Raw genomic sequence first — 19,100 nt, 5'->3', positions numbered from 1 at the left:
TTCAGGTCTTCTTCCGGCACTTCGGTAACTTTAATCACTTTTGTAATGATCCGAGAAATGCTTCAACTGCGCATGCACCGATACGCACTTACTTACTGAAGATTACCGAAGTGCTGAAGATGGCCGCCGTGAGCTCCGCTAAGCTCACTCTGCAACAAGGGGTAGTTACTTATGTTAAAACCTGTGTGTGGTGGGGAAGCAGGAAGGGGGGGGGGGGACTATGGAGTGTAGGGGTTTTTATTACCAAGGAGGTTAGTTCTCCTTTAAAGACACTTTGTTTTAGCTGTTAGGGTAGGGGCACACGGCGCGATTTCGCCGCGATTCTGCGCTAAGCGAGTTGTCGCTGCGGTTTTTAAGCCGAAATAGCTTTCCTAACTTTGGCGCTGGCGTCAATGCAAATCGCGGCGAAATCGCTGCGCTAATTCACACGCGGCGATTCGTTTTCTATTGTCGTCCGAAGTTGCCTCGCTGGGCGTTTCCGGGCGACAGTAGAAAAAGAATCGCCGCGTGTGAATTAGCGCAGCGATTTCGCCGCGATTTGCATTGACGCCAGCGCCAAAGTTAGCAAAGCTATTTCGGCTTAAAAAACGCAGCGACAACTCGCCCAGCGCAGAATCGCGGCGAAATCGCGCCGTGTGCCCCTAGCCTTACTGTTCCTTTAAAGTCTCCCCTGAAGTATGTCTATTTGGAAAAAAAAACACAGATCTTTTTTAAAAAGGTTTGTTCACCTTCTAAAGATAAAGATTTGTATTCTAGCCAGTGGGAAGGCAGTTGGGGAGATTAGTCGCCCTGAAGAAGAGGAGATTTGTTACCGGGCGACTAATCTCCCCGAATGAGACCGTGTGTCTCTGCCCTAAGAAATGTAGCAAATTGCAACAGTTCAAAGTTCCAAATCTGCAACTGGATTACCGAGCTGTCAAAGTGAAACACCAGAGACAGGGACATTCAACTTCAATTTAGAAAAACAGTAAAAAACAAAAAATGGAAAGCAATTGGAAAAAGTCTTTATTTCTGGTGAACAATCTGAAAACAACTGAACTGAAAAGAGTGCTTGGAAGGTGAACAACCCCTTTAAGTACATGCAAAAAATGCTATTTTGTACTTGGAAAAATGTTGCACTAAACTGGATGAAGTCTACAGCTCCTGAAATCGAGCAGTGGATCAAGTTGGTAGATCCAGCAATACCCTTAATAAAGTCACCAATGTGAAGAGGGGATGTTTATGTATATTTTATTTAATATGGGGATTCTGGTTTAAAAGTTATTCACAGGACGTAAAGGAGTAGGATGGCACCTCACAGGTTTTATGATATGGTTTGTCTAAATATTGTTTACTAAACAACATGGCTGTTTAGAAGTGGTATAACAAACAAGGGAAAGTTATGCTCACCACTAATTTTTAAAACCATTAGGCGGGGGTGCAATGAGGCTGTGACCACAAATTATATATAGACAAATACAAGATTCCTCTGCACTCAACCCATTATCAATATATTTAAGACACTGAGACATTTTATGCATGGAAAGTGGTATGAGCTTAGAAGGGGTATTTCATTTTTAATTCATAAAAACTATAGAACTATAAAATAGAAAAAAATGTTCAATTGTTTGCATTGCTGCCAAAATGAAAATCTAGTATGTTACAAAGAGAAATCAATGACAATACTTACATGATTGATTTTGGATTCTGCAGCATACAGGCTTTTGGTCCAAACGTGGTTACTGGGCATGGTCCATGCATGGATCTTGTTCGCCTGGAAAGAGGAAACCAGCCAAATTAAAGAAAAAGAATTCATAGCTCCTCGTTACTATCACTGTGCCTACAAATATGAAAAACTAACATTTGCTTTTTCACAGCCCTGATAAGATAGCACGGAAAGTTCTTTTGTAGCAGCAAATATTTTTTAACAGGGTCAGACTGGCTTAGTGACATCATTTAGTAAAATAAAGCCACAGATATATTATAAAAACACACAATATAAGGACCTTTTAAAAGGGACACATTTTTTCCAGCTGAAATGTGCTTAACTAGGTGGTTTACTATTAAGTAAACTTTTAGTATGTTATAGAATGGCCTATTCCTAGCAACTTTGCAGTTGGTTCTCTTTATTTTTAATAGTTTAATGAGTTGCCTTCCTCTTCTGCTCTTCTCTTTATTATGTTATAGAATAGTCAATTCTAAGCAACTTTCCAATTGGTCTTCATTATTTTATTTTTTTTCCAACCGATGCTTAGCTTGTTTGTTTTAACAGACATTTTGGCATTAACTGCAGTTTGGCTTTCTCAAAACATTTCATAAAATCCCAGTACTGCTCTGCATACATTGGACGTGGTTGACTTCTGCTCAGGAAAGCAGTTTCACATACAATAGGTTTATATGAACATGCTTCCACGTGTATTTTGTTTGGATGCTCATATTTATCCATAATTTAATGCATATCAATAAATAATTTAAAAAAAATATATATAGTTTAGACTGTGTAGTTATTTTACATATGGATGTGCCAATGATGATCACCATTTTATTAAAGCTGAATAGGGATAAATAAATATGTATAGCATGAGCCAAGAAAGTAACAAAAGTAAAGTAAATGCATATAAAGGCTCTTTTTTCCCCCATTAAATATTCATGTGATTTATGTGTGAATTTGAGAGTATAAAAAATATTTCTCTGAAGGATTTAACATTCCATTGCTTTCCCTAATGCTTAACATTTATATAAAATACAGTGAGGCAATTCTTCAATTCTTACTCCTGGAGGCAGTTTAACACGGGTGCCGTAGGCATGCAATTTGGTCTAATAATTGCAGAGCATCTGTTAAAGCACTTTTTAATGATATTTAATTATATTAAATATTTGCAACTAGGCGTTTGTATAGTTGAAAACGGTTATTATAATCACGTTACTAGCGAAAAAGAATAGCTATACCTAGTTGTATCTATTTAAACATTACGGTCATTCCCAGATGAGGGCCGACTTCTCCAGAGGGCCCTGGGTTTTTGTTTATTTACTAATGGGGTCCTAGTTTCAACAAGATTTTATATAGGTTTTGAAAACCGGTACTGGCAGAAACAGAAAATTCTCAATGCTTCTTCTGACACAAAAAGCAGCAATAACATGTGTATCTTGCTCCTTTTTGTACATATAACTTTTGTTTTTTGTGAAAACATTGTACATTTGCCAGAAAAAACAGAAATGTTGGTGTAAATACCCGAATAAACAAGCATGAGTGTGAATAAGGGTACAGTATATATTTTTTTCTGCACATACTAAATGAATAATGCAGAGCATTAAAATGACTTTCGATAATATCACAGGTTACCCCGGGCCCGGAGTGCAATGGAACGAAGGGGTACAAGAGTATCGTGATACATAGAGGCTGAATAAGGCACAAGTTAGGGGACACCTACGTGCCATCTCCTCACAAACGCTCGTCAATACGGAGATTCTAAATGCAGGCAGTGATGGATAGATAAAAGCAGTGGGCTCTGTACTTGGAAAGATCAGATTTCACACCTATAATTTACACAAAAATGTTCTTAACTTAAACAAGCAGCATCAACAATGCACACTCACTAAAGCAGACCACAATCCAGCACCACACAGCCACAAATAATAAAAAGTCATACTTACTCAAGCACTCATTACAGATGAGGCTCAACTAGACAATGACGGGAGAACATGTAAAAGCTATAAAGGAATTAAACTCTACCAATATTGAGTAGCATCCTATTCATTCAATGCAACGTGCATGTTAACGTAGAGATATTGAGTATTTCTTACCAAAAAGTGGGGAAATAACCCAAACTCTGATTTCTAAAATGTTGGTGGCAATGACAACACTGATGCAGTTGCTAAATTAGCTGTGAATGTTTGAGACTTCCCATATTTTATGGCTGTATAAATATATGCACGCACACACTAGAAAGATGATTTCTGGTGCTTCCTGTTTTTGCAGAACCCCATTATCTAGAAAGCTCTGAATTACAGGAAGGTCATCTCCCATACACACCATTTTAATCAAATAATCCAAATTCTTGAAAATGATTTCCCTTTTCTCAGTAATAATTAAACAGTACCTTGCACTTGATAAAAACTAAGATATAATTAATCCTTACTGGAAGAAAAACTATCCTATTGGGTTTACTTTTTAAATTATTTTTTGTAGAGTTAAAGGGGTTGTTCACCTTTGATATAACTTTTAGTATGATGTAGAGAGTGATATTCTGAGACAATTTGCAACTGGTTTTCATTTTGTATTATTTAAGGTTTTTCAGTTAATTATCTTTTTATTCAGCAGCTCTTCAATTTGCATTTTAAGCAATCTGGTAACTAGGGTCCAAATTACTCTAGCAACCATGCACTGATTTGAACAAGAGATTGGAATATGAATAGGAGAGGCCTGATTAGAGAGATGAGTACTAAAAAAGTAGCAGTGACAATACTTTTGTAGCCTTACAGAACATCTGCTTTTTAAAAAGAGGTCAGCGACGCCCGTTTGAAAGCTGCACAGAGTCAAAAGAAAAAACTATATATAAGTAATAATGAAAACCAATTGAAAAGTTGCTTAGAATTAGCCATTCTATAAAATACTAAAAGTTACTTTAAAGGCGAACCACCCCTTTAAGGCATTGAGATCCAAATGACAGAAAACACCCCACAGGTTCCATAATCTGAACTACGTCAGTACTATTTATAAGTATTATATTATTGTCAGCAACTTCTTTATGCACTGCAACACTGCAATCCTATAACTTGGTTTCAGGGTTCAGTTCGAGCTCTCTTGGATTCCGGAGATGACTAAAGAGAAGTTTGTGTCAATAAAAATGATGGAAAATCTTTTGGGACAATAAGATAGGGGCTGTTACAATTCTTGACAGTAACTGTGTACAGAGGCTTCAGGTTGGATTTATACTAAAGCAGAGAACAAGTAGTCTTACTCCTATGAGTACTTGCTTATTTTTCTTGTGCAAGGCAGAAAAGCACACTGACTTATTTTAGCCTCCAGGACTGAACCTGAAACTGCTGCAAAGCATAACTGGTGGGAAACAAACAGAGCAAGCATATTGATCTACAAAATCAGCTGGAGATTTTTTTTTTTTTTTTTTTAAAAAACCCCCACAGGCATAAAGCTTCAAAATTGTGAAGGGTCAAACAATGATGAACGCCCCACAATAAAACTAGGTACAAACATCACACACCTTGCGACAGCTATAGGAATATTTAAATACCATGGGGTAGTACTGCATGATAATTAAATACTTGTTTTTGACTAATTATCTAAACACTTTGTTCCAGACATGAGACATAGGGTGCAGATAATTGTCTTCATCCTATGTAGAGAAAAACACAGTGTACAGAGAGAGAGGTACAGAGAAGAAAAGTAGCTATATTAACGGTCTGAATATTTCAAATAAACACACAAGTACCCGTCTCCAAAAAAAATAAAATAAAAATAATAGCAAGGTAAGAATACAGAGTCAGAATTTTGTTAAAAGAGACACCTAGACAGAAAATATCACCCCTTTTTGACATGATCTCATTTAGTTGGGCTTACAATGGCATAACTACTTGGGGTGCACTGGAGCTGCAGAAAAGGTAACTCGTAGGTGGGAGAGACAGGGATTTTTTGCATAAGGGGGTACATATTGTATATATGGTTGTCAAACCACTTCAGAGGAGGCATGAACTGACAAGCAGATTCTGTTACTGCTTGAAAAACTTGAGTCAAATTCGACCAAACTTGATTTGAGTTTTTTCTCTGTCAGGAAGGCTACCAACATGTCCAAACTGGTCCCTGGACCTCTCCAGTTGACTTATACATGAACTTGGCAGGTTTTAGGTGGCGAATAGTCGAATTTGAGTTCTTAAAAGGCCAGAGTGTGATAAATCTCGAAATTCAATTTAAAACTTGAATCGAGTTTGGATAATTCACAATTCGAATTTGAGAGTTTTGACCTTAAAATTTTTTTTTAAAAAAAATCGAAAATTCAATCCATAATAAATCTGCCCCCTAGTGAGTGACCTAAAGAATTTAAAGTTTCCTTAGTCTCCACTTTCCTCAAGAGTGATATTTGTATTCTAAAATTCCTGTAGATTTTTTGTAGCAATTTTGGGGGCCTGTGCTGAACATGCTTTTGCCTGTTTTATTCACAAAAAAACTAGGGTTTGCTAACGATCTGAACTAAACTAGAAAACTGGAGTTACTCCATGTTTGGTTCATTCTATGTAGATAATTAGATTACCTGTACACCGTATACCAAACATGGCCTTGGTCCTGGATGGAGAACAGGGAGGGTATGTGCGTGCAAAGACAGGCAGGTACTAGGATCATGCAGCCTTGCGGCACCGCTTGGGGAAATCTGACCCTGAACTGTGCACCATAAGGTTATTCAAATAGTTCTGTGCCTAAGTCTGCAAAATAGTGAAGATTAAAACTACAAAACAGTGAACACAGCAAGTGAGGAAGGGTGTGGAATTGGACCCAAATTTCTTACAACAGGTTTTACCAGCTAGATCTGTCCGTCCAAATATTTCCATATGGGGGCCAATTAAGTAGTATACTCTATGTTTGGAGGCTAGATTATGATAACACAATAATGTCAACCAAAGACATTAATGTATCTAATGAGCACTCTTAGGGCCATATGTCTAGACAGCAGGTATCCAGTTGGACAGCCTTGTCCTAGATTAAAAACAAGTGCATCCTCTTGTAGGAGCTACAGATATGAAATCATGATTGCTCATTACTACAATGTGTATTAATGACAATATATCTGTACCATCTGCATTATTATAGGAGTGTTATTTTCAATTTAAGATACTACTTTGACACTGTCTAAAAGTATTGCGTACAGGACAGTTATCTTTAAGGCAAAGTGCAACCACCAGTGAATGACATGGTTACACGTACACTTGTGATGCCCAGTCAAGCATATTGTCATTGTGTGCAGTGTTGCAGCTAGTCCATGTCCTAGCAAGAACTGGCCAGAGAGATTCACTAAGAAATAGAAAGTGAATGCCTAGCTGACATTTCTTTCTATTCTGAAATCTATTGAAAGATGGTTCACACTCTCATTAAACTAACAGCAAAAAGGAGAACAAAACTAAATATTTAAAAACAGGAAATTTGCTAAATACAGTACAGGTATGGGATCCGTTATCAAGAAAGCTCCGGATTACGGAATGCCCCCTAGTCCGACCCTGAATGTTTACATGATTTTCTAATAGACTTAAGGAATGAATATCCAAATTACGGAAAGATCCGTTATCCAGAAAACCCCAGGTTCCGAGCATTCAGGATAACAGGTCCCATACCTGTACCAACAAACTATGTTGTAAGATATCTTTATACAGTGTTGATACAGTATTGCACACTAAAGTTTGCCAAACAATATCAGGCTGAATGACCTTTGGCACATCAAAATGCAGTACACACAAGCTGTCTGGGTGAGGATCACATCAATGGGGAAACAGGTATAATAAAAGCAGAGAGAATCATTTATTTACAAAAGTCTGTTTTTTCTTTCAGGTCAAGACCTTCCTAAGTAGGTAACTGGGAGCATGTTGTGGCTCAATGCTAACTCTAAACTAGTTTAGCAACTTGACTGAAAAAGTCTTATACAGGTATGGGACCTGTTATCCAGAATGCTCGGGACCTGGGGTTTTCCGGATAATGGATCTTTCCGTAATTTGGGTCTTCATGCCTTAAGTCTACTAGAAACTCATTTAAACATTAAATAAACCCAATATTGCTTCCAATAAGGATTATTTATATCTTAGTTGGGATCAAGTACAAGCTACTGTTTTATTATTACAGAGAAAAAGGAAATCATTTTTAAAAATTTGGATTATTCGGATAAAATGGAGTCTATGGGAGACAGCCATTCTGTAATTTGGAGCTTTCTGGATATCGGGTTCCCGGATAAGGGATCCTATACCGGTATATGCTCCCACTTAAAGTGACACTGGAGTCTGTCAATAAAATTAGTGATAAAGAAAAAGCTGGCTCTCGCACACCCAGAGTAGAGATGCGAAGTCTGGTGCTCAGTGGTAGAGGTTCGGCCACCTCACAGTAGAATCCAATAGGAAAGAAATCCACGGCACACAGGCTACTGCAAGCAAGGAACCCCTTGCACGTTTAATGCGGAAGTGAGCAACGTTTCGGGGTCACGCCCCTTTGTCAAGCCTGACAGGCTTGACAGGCTTGACAAAGGGGCGTGACCCCGAAACGTTGCTCACTTCCGCATTAAACGTGCAAGGGGTTCCTTGCTTGCAGTAGCCTGTGTGCCGTGGATTTCTTCCCAATAAAATTAGTGATCCACTGAATCCAGGATTCAAAATCATGTGACACTTTCGTCACACAAACAAGGAAGCTAAAAAAAAAAATCTTTATCCGCTCGCTATGCCATTGTATTCGGTTCAGGGCTCAGCCAAATCATTAATGAAGAATTCTGGATTTAGCCAAATCACAAAATAGTGAATTCAGTGCATCTGAATAAAAAACATTATTTATTTCAGCATCTTATTAAACCATGTCTGGGAGCGGAGCAGGGTAGTTTCCAATTTTTCATTGATGCCCAGTGTGAACTGAACTGTAGGTTATACAAGTCTCTACTGGGCTGTAGACAATGTTTATATCAATCGTGCAATCTATCCTCAAGTCCTGACCAGCGTGTAAGGGAAAGTTACTATGAAACGATAGACAGTGGCATTTAAGGCATAAGGATAGTAGCAAAAGGTGGGAATTGGTGCTAAAATTACTAAACATTTGCTAAAACATTACTGTGTTGCAAGATATTCTAAATATGGAGCTGACCCAAATGCACTTTTCACTGTAGTACACAGGAAATCCACTTTGTACAACTGTATGTGAGTTTTCACACCTGAATTCCTTGGTGCTCCCTGGTGCTGGAGACACAGATAAGCTTCGGGATTTTGTTCTCCCTCGAATAGGCTTCCCTCGAGTAAAGTCCTCCTCGTAGTCACAGGCTGCAAAGAAATGAGTCTCCTCAATGCTCTCACTTTTATCTCTGTTGCACACTTTGCCCTGGGATCTCTCCATTATGGAATCTGATAGGTTTCACTCGAGGAGATAAAACTTGCCTTGGATGAGAAAAGAAAGAAAAATAATGAAAGTGAATATTACGATAAAAGTTTATTCTCACATTTTAAAGAAGAGAATGGCCCTGGAACTGTATGGAACACACACACATACACACATATATATATATACACATACACTGTATATAGATCACACTTATTCTAGGAGGAAATAAAAGTTGCCAGGCACCTGTCTAAAGAAAGACTATTAATTCAGCCAGTTTTGTTATGGTCAGACAGAGAACAGAGGAAACTCCATCTTGCTTCCTTTCGCGCTGTTGCATTTTAAAAGGAAAACAAATGCTACCAAAATAAAGAGAGTTATTTGCAGTGAATAAACGGATTTAATTAGTACAGGAAGGTTTTTAAACTGTAAATCTGTAACTAAGTATGACTCCTTGTGGCTCTAACAAAATACACAAGGAACTGTGGAATTTACCTTTAAGTTATTATAAGTTGATTTGCCATACAACAAGGCAAGCAGAGTAAAGTGACAAGTATTTTAACCATTTCCTGTCCAAACACCTAGTGTGCCATAGGCCTTGGGTATAAACATACTCATCACAGTTCCATATAAAGCCAGTGGTGATGTTAGCCCCAAAGCCGCCCCAGGTGCCTATTGACCCTGTATAATGCCTTCATGTTGTTTAAATTTACCTTTGTTATTTGAAGTTATCACATAAGGCATGGGAAAAGAATAACCCCGCCCCTCTACATAGAATTGGAGGTGGGGCAGTGACGTAGGAACAGGCATGATGACATCAGAGGTGGGCATCCAGTTTTCACAATGTTTTAAAGTGCTGATGCCAAGTTCAAAACCACACACGTGGCAACCTTATCTCTAGCTATATTCTGCTTGATGAGTAAGCCCAATGCTTTAATTACAGATATGAGATCTATTATACAGAAAGCAGTTATCCAAAAAGCTCTGAAATACAGCAATGGCAATTTAGAAAAAAAAATATTATTTTTGATTAAATTGCAATTTTTTTGTATCTGTAATAATAAGAACTTAACTGCACTTGATAGTAGCCAAGCCATGTTGAGGTGAGTATGTTAGTATTTAAATGTTCTTCCTGTATTGGTCAGATTATTGTTCAGGTTTCAGAAGGCTAAAAACCGAACAGAAAGTTCAGACCCGAACAGGCCTTACAAAACCCGAACTGTTCGGGTCAAAACCGAGCAGGTGACAACCCTACCTCTACAACTCCGTTCGCCTCTGTAATTCCCCATCAGCTAGTATATGTTGCCAATAAAGGTGGCATTAATGAGGTTATGGAATGGAAAGAGCTCTGGTTGATGCACATGTATCTTGGAGCCCAAACACTCAAGCAAATTACTTTGATCTATAATCACTTAAGATTACTCTGCACCTGGCAAATTGCTCAAAGACTTTGTCATATTGCACAGTGACTAAGTGCCCAAAATAAACTTGTGCAGGTCACTTCACCATGTGATATTCCATTTTATAATATCAAGAGCAGTGACAGGCAGATGGAAGTGTCAACCACAAACCACTGACCTTAGCATTTGATACAAATGCCACTAGCCCTATTTTGGTAGCCGCTAATTACTCCTGAAAGTCTGGGTTTAATATGCCTGAAAACTAGACTGGAAAATACATTCAACCCTACTTGTGTGTCTCAGCACATAGAGATGGTCCTGGAAAGTATATGATTTCTCTCCAATGAGGTTTGTGCACTCCCTGATCATGGATTTTAGGGACACTGTACTTTATGCACTCGTGTGATGACACATTAAAACTTAGTGATCAAAGTGTGGTTTTAATTAGATTCAATTATGCTCTGTGGTAATTCACAGTGAATCAAAACCTTTATGGGGTGAATGGGGTTAAGTCATGTGTCAGTCACAACACAGCTAACAACTGTTGCACATGTAGGCACAGCAATGCAGTCAGCAGCCTCTGCAGAAACTGTTAAATGGTCCCCATTCATTGACTCACTGCCTAAGGGGGAGGGAGTCAGAAAAGAGACTGCTAGTACAATAGAAGCACATCTACTATATTATACAGCTAATGAAGTACTTAAAGGGCAGCATCCCCCAAAACGTTTGGTAAATATAATTTGATAAAAACAGAAATGCCGCCAACACATTTTACATTCAATAGATGATACAGCAGTGTTGCTAAATATCTGTGTATTTCACAGCAAAAATTCAAATATCAACAAGTTGCTTTATACAATAAAGCCTGTGGGTTTTTTTTGTACAAACAGCATAGTGCAAGGCAGCCACACAAAACAAGCCAAATCCCACTATAACCCAAGCACGTAAAACTCAGCTGCAATAAAAGAAAAAACATGGATTGTTAACTTTTTTTGTCTCCCATACCAATGATCTGAGTGCTGAATGATATTGCCAAAGCCACACACAACTCATTTAAGAAAACATTTAGTTTAGATTACCTTTCTGCCACAGCACCTATTCTTCAGTTTAAGAGAGGCCATCTCATAAAGGAACGGGAAAAGGATAGTTTAACACAACCAAACCAATTCTCTTTAAGAGCACTTTGCTCTATATCTGCGCTCACAGATCTGTATAGTTAATTATTAACTGTGTCACATATCGTGTAAAAGAGAAGCCAGACATCACACCACTCTGTCAGGTAAATGAACCAATAGATGGCAAGATCACAACACACAAGGAGACAGTGGGGTAAATTCAATAAAGGGTGAGAATTATCACCTGTGAAGGCTCCGGCACACTTTGCGCCACTTCGTCAGGCGGAAACTCGCTGACACTTCGCTAATTCGCTATAATGCAAAGTTGCACCTCTGTAGCCGCAAGCTGGTGAAGTTTCTCTAGCGTTAATTTGTCACCGCGAGCATTTCATAACGAACTTTCGCTGGCATTCATTTCTGCCTAGCAAAACTTCTTTAGTACGCTTACGCTTAGGTCAATTTGAATACGGTGGGTACATATAGGTCATATATGTGTCATTATTAGTAAGGGTTAGGCCATACTGGGCGTTTTGGGGAGATTTGGTCGCGTGGCGACTAATCGCCACATCTTTGCAGCGACCAATCTCCCCAAACGCCTTCCCTGACTCTGTGCCTGCTAAAATGAAAAAAACGCCGGCGCTAATCACACGCGGCGATTCGTTTTCCGAAGTGAGGCAACTTCAGAAAACGAATCTCCGCAAAAATTTGCCTGGTGATAGGGAGCAAAACTACGCTAGCGATGGTCTCTTTTGCTAGTAAATTGTACTCTACGCCTGTTAGTAAACTGGCTATGTCCCTGCAGATGGGAGTTCTGGCGAATTATCGCAAGCAACGGCCACTTTGCCCTTTGGTAAATCTGCCCCACTGTGTGGCTCCTTTTCAGAGCATAGAGATCTTTGGAATGTGCCTTGAATTAAGCACTGCCTAAATCAGAAGGGGCAGTCAAGGGGAGGCACGTAGGCCTCTAAATGAAATACAAGGGACGGAGCACCAAGAAGATCAGGGCCCTGTCCTTACCACCTGCCCTAAGATAGGACAGGGCCTGCATTGCTCTCTTTTGACCCACAGACCACTGGGCGCAAGTGCTACATAAAAGGGCGTAGGCAGCATCAGAATGGGCTGGCGGGACACCAAGAAAAAATCTGGTGGGCCCCAGCACTTGTGGGACCAGCTGACCCAGTCAGTGGCATCTGTGTTAAAGTTTCGAGGAACTCGCAATTGGGGTGGGGGGCCCTGAGGTGGCAGCTCCAGTGGGCAGGGGCATTGTAAATGAAGTCTACAGACTTTTAACTCACCCCCCCCCCAAAAAAAAGCTGCAGAACAGTGCTTCCTGTAGTCATGTAATGTATGCTTAATTTGAAAATTCAATCAAGCACCACCATGAAGAAAAAAAAAAAAAAAAGAAATTCAATATAAAATGCACAAAAATAGCATGTACACACACAAGTTATGAGCAAAATAATCTTATAGGCTGGTTCTAGACATGCATACACATTAAACTGGGTAAATATATGTTTATTTTTAAGGAAAGACATTTTTTTTCCTTCAAAAATCAATGGAGACAGGATTAAGGACAGAACAGACCTGAAAATAATTTCAAAAGAATAGTGACATAATGTTCTTATATGAGGCAATCCCCATTCACTTGGATGAAACAGTTTTTTCCCAAACCTTTGTAGCCTGTGGGAGAGGTGACCTCCAACAGGTGACAAATTTCTGCATGTATCTTTGTATACCCCCTGGTAACACCAAAAAATGTTTTTATTTATGTATTTATACTATAATGTTCTATTGTGCTGCACTGGTAAAACTGATGCGTTTGCTTCAGAAAGTCTACAAAAGTTTGTATAAAGAATCTGCTGTGTAGCCATGGGGGCAGCCATTCAAAGCTGAAAAAGGAGAAAAGGCGCAGGATACACAGCAGATAACAGATAGGCTCTGTAATGGGATTCTTCAGAACATATCTGTTATCTACTGTGTATCCTGTGCTTGAATGGCTACATTATTATTTCTGCGTGCATAAATTGCATTTATTAACACTGAATTTAATTTTCCAGTTTGCTGCTCAGTTTTCTAATTTTGTCAAATCACAAGATCCTGCATGGAACTTATTGTTCTGCACAATTTAGTGTCATCAGCGGTATACACTATTCATTCATTAATAAACAAGTTAAAGGAGACATTTTGTGTAAAAAATAAGAATGTACCAGTGCATTATACTCATTTAGATATAGAAGAATTGTGCTTTAAAAGGTAGTGTTTCAGGCCAATTTATTGAATATTTCTGCAAAAACCCTAATAATCCCTCCCTTCTCTTCCACTTCCTGCTCCCTGAATTCCCAGGCTGTGCAGGGGAGCCGGCGGCACTCAGCTTACTGCACTGTAGGACAGGAACCAATCAGCAGCTAGCAGGACCTGAAAGGGAACTAAAGCTGGTTTGTCTGCAGGGCTGTGATTGTCCATATATATATATATATATATATATATATATATATATATATATATATATATATATATATATCCGAAATTACGGAGACAAAATATCCAGCACTATTCCCGGAATTTACTTCAGTAAATCAAGTTTTTAGGTAGTGGGTTTCTTTAAATTTAATCAACATTTAGTTCTGATTAGAGTCTGTGCACCGCTAACCATTAAAATGTAATGGTCCGGTGCAGACGCACCAAACCAGACACTTAAAGAAGAGAGTTGGTAATATCACCCCTAACTCCCGAGTCCGTCACTAGGGAGAACGTTGCCAGGCAATCTGTAATAAGAAGCGGCGCACTCCTGGGCTTTATCCATAGATTGCTCAACTCCAGACCGTAAGTAAAATCAATGTACTTTATTTTAACATACGATTAATTATAAACAGCGTCTGAGGTCTGACGTAATTATAAACAGCGTCTGAGGTCTGACGCGTTTCGTGTTGCAAACACAAAATGCGTCAGACCTCAGACGCCGTTTATAATTAATCGTATGTTTAAATAAAGTGCATTTGTTTTCACTTACGGCCTGGAGTCTAGCGATCTGTGGATAAAGCCCAGGAGTGCGCCGCTTCTTATTACAGATTTGCAGGGCTGTGATTGGCTGTCCCCCTCTTAGGGACTCTTAGGACACACGCACCCGCTCATTTGAAACAGGGACCAGACAACATCTAAAGGGAGTTAAAAAAAGGGGGTTATTTTTAAAGATAATATTAATTTTTAGCAGCATGTGAATGTAACACCATATATTACTCATAATTGCCTACAAAATTAGGTTTTTTTTTTCCATTTATCTTATATGTCTCCTTTAAAAGGCAAAGGACCAAGGAGAGGCCCCAGAGGTACTGCACTAACAACTCTGGTCCAATCAGAAGATGGCACTGCACTTCCCTAGCATAACCAAATGAGATCAAACTGTGCTTCCCCCAGCAGCCCTGTACAATGAATACCAAAATGCACTACTCCAACATCCTTGTACATATCCCCCAGCCTGTACAGATCACATTGCCCTCCCCCTGTATAGATCACACCATACATCACTATGTGCCTCCATCTAAATCACACTGTATTCCTTATACATGAACTCCAGGAGCCCAATACGTTCAGCTGCTGGCAGTTGCTACGGTCTATATAACAACATTAATCCACAAGAGATTGCCAAGCGGTCCCCCTGATACCGTCACAATTTTACCCTCACCTCTTGCGACCCCTTCCTTGTGTAGTTCTGCACCTTTCAGACATTTAAACAAGTCTACATTCAGACCTCTTCTCGTTCTCTTCTCTGTATGGGCAAAAGTAGCTCCATTTCCTTACTGTCACGTTGCGGTGTGACGTAGCAGCTCCTTGAGATCGGATTGGAGCGATACACTCTCCTACCTGACATCATGCTCTCCCGCCCGTATCTTGGTCACATGGCGGCGACATTATGCTTCCCCAGGCGCATGTGCAAATGATTTAGTCTGTTTTATAATCTCTACGGGGGCCGGAGAGGACCTTATAGATGTCATTGCCCCTTCACGGGGGATTGACCGCACAGCAGAAGTCGTTTGTGCTATAGGTGGCCATATTAAGTACTGGCAAAATTAGATGAATGGCAGACTTTGTAGCTAACTTAACATACCTCCCAACAATTTGGAAGTAAAAGAGGGACAAATTTTTTTTCCGCAGCAATTTTTTTGACCACACCCTTTCTGTGGCCAAACCCCCTAATTACCATGTTCATTACAAAATTTGGCAGGTTATGAAAGTTTGAAAATATTTCTCCTTATTTAAACTGTGTTTTTGTGTCTCAAAATTGTTACAAAGTATCTTATTTGCACCTGTTAGCTGTTCTGGGCTCTCTGCTTAAAGCCAATTAAGTGAGAAACTTTGTTTCTTTTTCTGGCTGTTCAGTGCAGAGAAAAGAGGGACTTTCCAGTACAAATGAGGGACTGCGGGTTGAGCTGTCAAAAGAGGGACTGTCCCTCCGAAAAAAAAATTTTGTCCCTCTTTTTACTTCCAAAATGTTGGGAGGTATGTATGTGCACCCCCTTTTCTCTTTTTGGTTGCACATGTGCTGTGTCAGCGGGTGGGTGGTTAAATGGATATACAGGGAAATCCCCCTATAGAAATAATAAAGTGAGTTGTACAAAAATAAAGTCACTTTTAAATAAGCACCAGTGAGGTCATACTCTGTGGTACAAGTTGCACATACAAGCCATTGCCAGTATCTGTTTCCATCCATGCACATGCCTACAGACAGATTTGGCTGCTCAGTATAAATAAATATAAATACTGAGTGATATTTGCCCTTGGTGAATCAATAAATGGGGGGTAAAACTCCCCAAATGCATAAATTGTGTGTGTGTGGCTCTGTATACTAACAGATTTCCCCTTCTACCCCTGCTACTCTACACAATTTTGATGTAAAATCCGGGAAAACATTATTTAAAATCAGGGAAATGCACCCATTGAAATGCATTATAAATTGGTGGGACCACAAATAAAAAATGTAAAATGTGGGGAAACTTAAAATCAGGGGACTTAAAAATCGAAGTTTCACTGTATCAAAATACTGTTATGTGCATTACAGGCAGAGAATAATGAACAAAAAAGTGAAAACAATAGAGTTAAACATTTGTTGGAATTGCAAATTTCTTAAATAATTAACTAACCTACCCCTTAATATTTTCCTGTCCCCCAAAAGCATAGGGTTGTTTAGAGCTTTTTAAGGGAACAGTTTAAACATAAAAGTGATTAAAATATAATGTACTGTTGATAAACATTGCAAATGTTAAGTTTTCTTTTGCTTCTCTGTGGCCATGGGGGCAGCCATTTAGGGCAGAGACACATGCTCAGATTCGGGGAGATTTAGTCGGCCGGCGATAAATCGCCTGTTCATCAGGGGGCTAATCTCCCCGAACTGCCTTCCACCGGCTAGAATCTAAATCGCCGGCGGTATGGCACTTGGAGCGCTTCGTTTTCTTAAGTTCGCCGTGATGCAACTTTGGGCGACTTCGGAAAACGAAGCAATCCGAGTGCCATCCCGCAGGCAATTTACATTCTAGCGGACGGGAGGCAGTTCAGGGAGAATAGTCGCCCCGAAGAAGAGGAAATTTGTCGCTGGGCTACTAATCTGAACGTGTGTCTCTGACCTTAAGATAAAAAAACAGATAAGCTCTTTTATAGATTTCAATGGGATTGTACAGTGTGCATCCGGTATATGCTCTGCCCCCATGGCTACACAGCAGCTTGTTTATATAAATTATAGAAGTGCTTCTAAAGCAAACACACCAGCTATACCAGTGCATTTAATAGTACGTTACATTTTATTTAATTTAAAACACATTTTTGGTGTTACTGTTCCTTTAACAAAAGGGGAAGCAGATTTTGCAACTGCTTGGTGAATAATCAATTAGAAGGACTGATAATGTATCAATATCAATGTATGCTTGCAGCTCATCCTGAAGTTCCAAGGGGCCCAAAAAGCAAGTGTTGCTACCATGTTCTAAATTCTTTAAAGAAGCTCTCACACTGAAGTCCAGTGTCTGCTTATTTGGGGAGATTAATTGCTGTAAAAAAAACACTTACAATACAATATTAAATAGCAAATGAGTGTACTTGGATCATACTTGGATTCTATAAAATAAGACCCACCCACACATTATTATTCAGCTTTTAGCTATTAATATGATGGAAATAAAGCATGAACTTCCTATAGTACATTACCTGTATGGTGGATCTTGAATCAGCCAGTGACACTTCTACTGTAATACTGATACAATGCACCAGCACATGATTGTCAACGCAATATATGAGGCAATTGTTACAACACCACCAAAGCTAATGTGTAATATTGTGTTGTGTTGTGAAAGCTGATTTTCCTGTTTTCACTAACATCTAGACCTGTCACATATTTAGAACATGTTAGGATCAGGTTATTACTATTATATAGCAATTTTGTAAGTAATAAGTAAAAATGAATCAACAGCAACAACATCAGCAGCAGCAAGAGAATGGGTTTTTATAGGTTAGCAAGCACACAAGCCTAACATCAGTATGTGCAATGCCAAGGGTCAGCTGGACTTGTATAAACGTGTCAGCCATTCAAACCTGGAGCAGAGTAAACTTTTTTAATGTTTTTTTTTTGGAATAATGAATGGCACGTCACAATCTGGTAGATATATTAGCGTTTAGCAGCAGTATGCTCCACCCTAAATGTCTGATGCTGACTGTGAAGTTTGAGAAAGATCATCTTTCATGGACTCCATATTAATGAAAACATTTTCTCTGTAATAATAAAACAGTGGCTTGTACTTGATCCAAACTAAGATATAATTAATCCTTATTGGAAGCAAAATCAGCCTATTTGGGGTTATATAATGTTTACATGGTTTTCTAGTAGACTTAAGGTATGAAGATCCAAATTACATGAAGATCGATAAAAAAAAAAAATCTGGTGCAGGAAAAGACTCAATAAAACCATGAAAAAATCGAAATCATACGCTTTTTTTTCGTATGCGACACCCGAAAACAAAGATTTTTTTCAGATTATCGCCTGAAAATGACAAATTATTTGGATTATTGTACGAAACTCAGCGCAGTTCATGATATTTACCAATTGTAAACAGGACATCTGTCATCCATTTCTACATGACCTCGGCAGGTTTTTATACATTTTTATTCAGACTCTTAACCTCTGGGTTGAATAAATCACGACAAATTCAAGCTTTTTTTTCTAGAAAAAAAAATGGTGTTTTCCCATTTAAAACTCCTACCAGAAACAAATCTGTGTTTAGTAAATAACCCCGTTAATGTTTAAATTATTTTTTAGTACAAGTATGGGATCTGTTAGCTCGAAACCCGTTCTCCAGAAAGATATGAATTACGGAAAGGCCGTCTCCCATAGACTCCATTTTATACAAATCCAAATTTTTTAAAATTATTTCCTTTTTCTCTGTAATAATTTATCAATATCTTGTACATGAATATCCTTATTTGAAGAAGAACCAGTTTATTGTGTTTATTTAGGGGCCCATTCATTAAGTTCAAGTGAAGGAATAGAAGAAAAAATAC

At 38.8% G+C, this 19,100-nt stretch overlaps 1 protein-coding gene across 4 annotated transcripts in view; it reads right to left on the bottom strand.

Moving 5' to 3' along the window:
• nadk.S (NAD kinase S homeolog) overlaps nt 1-17,816 on the bottom strand; it is a 44,248-nt gene extending 26,432 nt beyond the window's left edge. The window contains exons 1-3 of one of the 4 annotated variants that reach the window (XM_041571432.1): nt 17,754-17,816; nt 8,886-9,105; nt 1,670-1,753 (exon numbers count right to left, since the gene is read on the bottom strand). In XM_041571432.1, coding sequence (XP_041427366.1) covers nt 1,670-1,753; nt 8,886-9,064 — 263 coding nt within the window. In that variant the 5' untranslated portion in view covers nt 9,065-9,105; nt 17,754-17,816. The other 3 variants (XM_041571430.1, XM_041571429.1, XM_041571431.1) reach the window with 3 other exon arrangements.
• Nucleotides 17,817-19,100: the final 1,284 nt, after the last annotated feature.

This window comes from Xenopus laevis, chromosome 7S (assembly GCF_017654675.1).
Source record: "Xenopus laevis strain J_2021 chromosome 7S, Xenopus_laevis_v10.1, whole genome shotgun sequence".
Classification (NCBI taxonomy): Eukaryota; Metazoa; Chordata; class Amphibia; order Anura; family Pipidae; genus Xenopus; species Xenopus laevis.
Note: the sequence above shows the minus strand (reverse complement) of the source record. Positions and strands in the feature narration are given on the sequence as shown.